Source organism: Sinocyclocheilus rhinocerous, unplaced genomic scaffold (assembly GCF_001515625.1).
Source record: "Sinocyclocheilus rhinocerous isolate Xijiao unplaced genomic scaffold, SAMN03320098_v1.1 scaffold141, whole genome shotgun sequence".
Lineage (NCBI taxonomy): Eukaryota > Metazoa > Chordata > Actinopteri > Cypriniformes > Cyprinidae > Sinocyclocheilus > Sinocyclocheilus rhinocerous.
In genome coordinates, this window is record NW_015642068.1 from 295,932 (window position 1) to 299,076 (window position 3,145).

The 3,145-nt window shown below is 40.3% G+C and overlaps 1 protein-coding gene across 1 annotated transcript in view; it reads left to right on the forward strand.

Annotated features, from left to right (window-relative positions):
- The window catches only part of mn1b (meningioma 1b), a 16,839-nt gene extending 13,761 nt beyond the window's left edge, over positions 1–3,078 (forward strand). Inside the window, 1 exon segment of the mRNA XM_016572543.1 lies at positions 2,885–3,078. Within this exon segment, the coding sequence (XP_016428029.1) occupies positions 2,885–3,078 (194 nt within the window).
- The last annotated feature ends 67 nt before the right edge of the window (positions 3,079–3,145 follow it).

The window sequence follows — 3,145 nt, forward strand, 5'->3', positions numbered from 1 at the left end:
TGTGTGTGTGTATTACAAATTAATTCTAAAAGGAAATATATATGTATAAATGTCTGAGTACACTGCCGAACGTTTCTGCTCTGTTTGGCCACTGCTCTGGCATTTCTTTCTCCATTTCTTTACCCAAACACCTAGTCTGTGCATTAAATCAAATCCAGATCTACCTGTTGCAATCATATTGGGAAATAGATTAAAGGTTATTGAGTGCTGCTAATGATCTACAGCTGGTGTGCAAGTGAGAAAGTGGAAAATGTACTGCCAGCAGCACTGTAGTCCTCCATTCGTTCTTTCCCAAAAGACAAACATCTACATCCACACATTCCTTCACATGCTCTTAGCTCTCACCTCTGCTCCAGAGCATTCTTTTACCCATTTTTTAAACGTGTGTCAAATACACTCCTAAAACCTTTTCTCTTCACTGTGTTTCCACTCAAACCGTAGTTCTAATATACTCTAAACATTTCAGTTCAAGATCGTGATTTAAGTGATAATCCTAAATTCTTAAAATGTTACAATGTGTCTGAGTGAGTGAGAATCAGAATGAGCTTTATTCGCCAAGTGTGTGCAAACACACAAGGAATTTGTGGTTTTTAGGAGCTCTTGATACATACATACATACATACATGGCATGAGAACAGCAAGAACAATTAAATAAGACTAAAGAAAAAAAAAGCATAAAATAAATAATATTATTAATAATAATAATGTGGTAAAACTTTATTATTATTACACACACACACACACACACACACTCCCTCAGACTGACTCTCTCTCTCTCTCACACACACACACACACACACACACACACTCCCTCACACTGACTCTCTCTCTCTCTCACACACACACACACACACACACACACACACTCCCTCAAACTGACTCACACACAAAGCACTCTTCTACACACATGGGAAGTGGGTCTGAAAGCCACTAAGCCGTTTAGCTCCTACGAACCACAACAAGAACTCTTTTCCCTTCTGCTGGCTTGGGGTTTTTAACCAGCAGTGAACCACAGGGGAATATATGTGTTTGGCAGCCTAGTAGAGGTCAGGCTCTTGAACTTTCAGTAGTGAGTCTTAGATTTTGTATTTATTTATTTATTTTTATCGGATGGCTAACATGCATTGGTCAAAACAGAAGTCAGCGTGATCCAAACTGTGAAACATTTTTATGGCTTTCACACACAATGCATTCAATGACCACATCTTCCAAAATGAACTCTTTATTTTTTTCATTCATACTCCATAACCTCTGTATTTGCACACATTTTCTACACACAGTCAAAACTGTTAAAATTCTTTGAAAGCTTATATTTGGCTAAACCAGCATGTTTGATTCTTATATAAACATAAAAATGTACATATGAAATTCACCATATATACCACACAGGGCAGCAGGACACAACAGGCCCCAGTTAAGCCAAGTGGTGAGTGTGAGGCAAGACAATATATTAAGAGCAAAGGGTGTCAATTTTTCTTATTTTATTTACAGTTTTTTGACAATCGCAAGGACACATTTTTCACAAAGTTCTCCTAACCAACTTTTAACTTGGCACGGCAGTTAATTTTACATCCAAAATGCACTAAAACACTTCATATGTGTCTCAAATCAACTCTTTCTTCGATAACACTAGCAAAGGCTTTCAACCAGCAAACACACTTTTCAATCATAAAACACTGACCTAAAAACACTAACAACAGGCAGCATTATACAATGTTTCCTTTCGGAAAGTTTCTTTACAAAACAAGAATGAGACTCTCTACTGCTTGTAATTCACTGCAGCATGTATTACATAGTCCATGTTTACATTAGGGTTAGGTTTTCTCCTTTTGCATAGATGATTATGAAATTGAAAGACTAACACCTGTGTAAGTTTTCAACTGCATCAAATACTTTGATGGTATTTGTTTGTTTGTTTTTTTTATTCAGAATAAATTTCAATATGTATTACTGTAGAAATGTAGCAAATTTCTGTCTCATTCATTTTTGTATGGTTAGGTTTTGAACTTAAGTTTAAAAGTCTTGTGCAAACTGGACGGTAGGTACATCGCGTTTTGGTGGTGTTTGAGTCTGAGTGAGAAAAGAATGGTAACACTTTTTTTTTGATGGTCCCTTTTGAACATTCTTGTTGACAATAAGTAATGTTGCACCTACATGTCTACGAACTCTCATCAGAGTATTTTCTTAATATCTGCTAACTCTTTATTGTCATGGCCTCCCAACAGACATTCTACTGACTATAAGTAACTTTGCAAGTGTCACGCCCATGGACAGTCTTGTGTTTTGTTCTCTCCTTGACCCAGGTTCTCCCATGTTTGTGCCCATATTTGGTCTTTCCTGTTCCTAGTCCCATTGAGTTATATTAGATTCAGCTGTGTCCTATTAATCTCCCCGTTTAGTTCCAGGTGTTCCCCATTTAGTTCCTGTATTTAAGCCCTGTGTTTTCCTGAGTCCTGGGTTCAGTCTCAAATGTCTACCCCGTGTGCTAAGTGTGTGTTCCCTGTTATTTTAGTTTCATTAAAGAGTATTTCTGTTCTGAATCTCCTTCGTCTCCTCACAGTAGTGCAACCCTGACAGAAGACTGAACCCTATACAAGATTACAGAGGCTGAGGACAGATTGTGGTGTTTGCGGCAGGCTGGTCGGAGTTTGGAGAGATATGTGGAGGAATTCCTTGAGCTCTCCAACCAGGTGAGCTGGCACGATGCTGCTCTTAATGCATGTTTCCAGCTGGGGTTGGATGAGGATACAATCCGCTGCGATCTCCCCACGTGTTATTTTCCTCTGATCAAGCTGATTTATGTCATCATTTATTGAAACGGTTCCGATTTCCAAGTGGAAGAGGTAAAGGATCTTTTAAAGTCTCCTCATCCAGCCCCCTCTAGAAAACGTTGTGTTTCCCCAGCTCACCCCATGCCAAGAACTCCCACATACCTCACCAACGGCTCCGAACACCTGTCCAACCAAAGTTACCCCCGAGTTCTCTGAAGCTCCTCCCTGGTCTTCAGCCCAGAGCCGCCAGCCGCTCCGAAGTCAAGTCCGCCGGCCACTCGGAAGTCGGTCAAGCTCCCGCTCCTGAGTCAAGTTTGCTCTTGAGTCAGCTCGCTCCAGTGTCGGCTCCAGCCCCAGAGCTCGCTCCAGTGTCG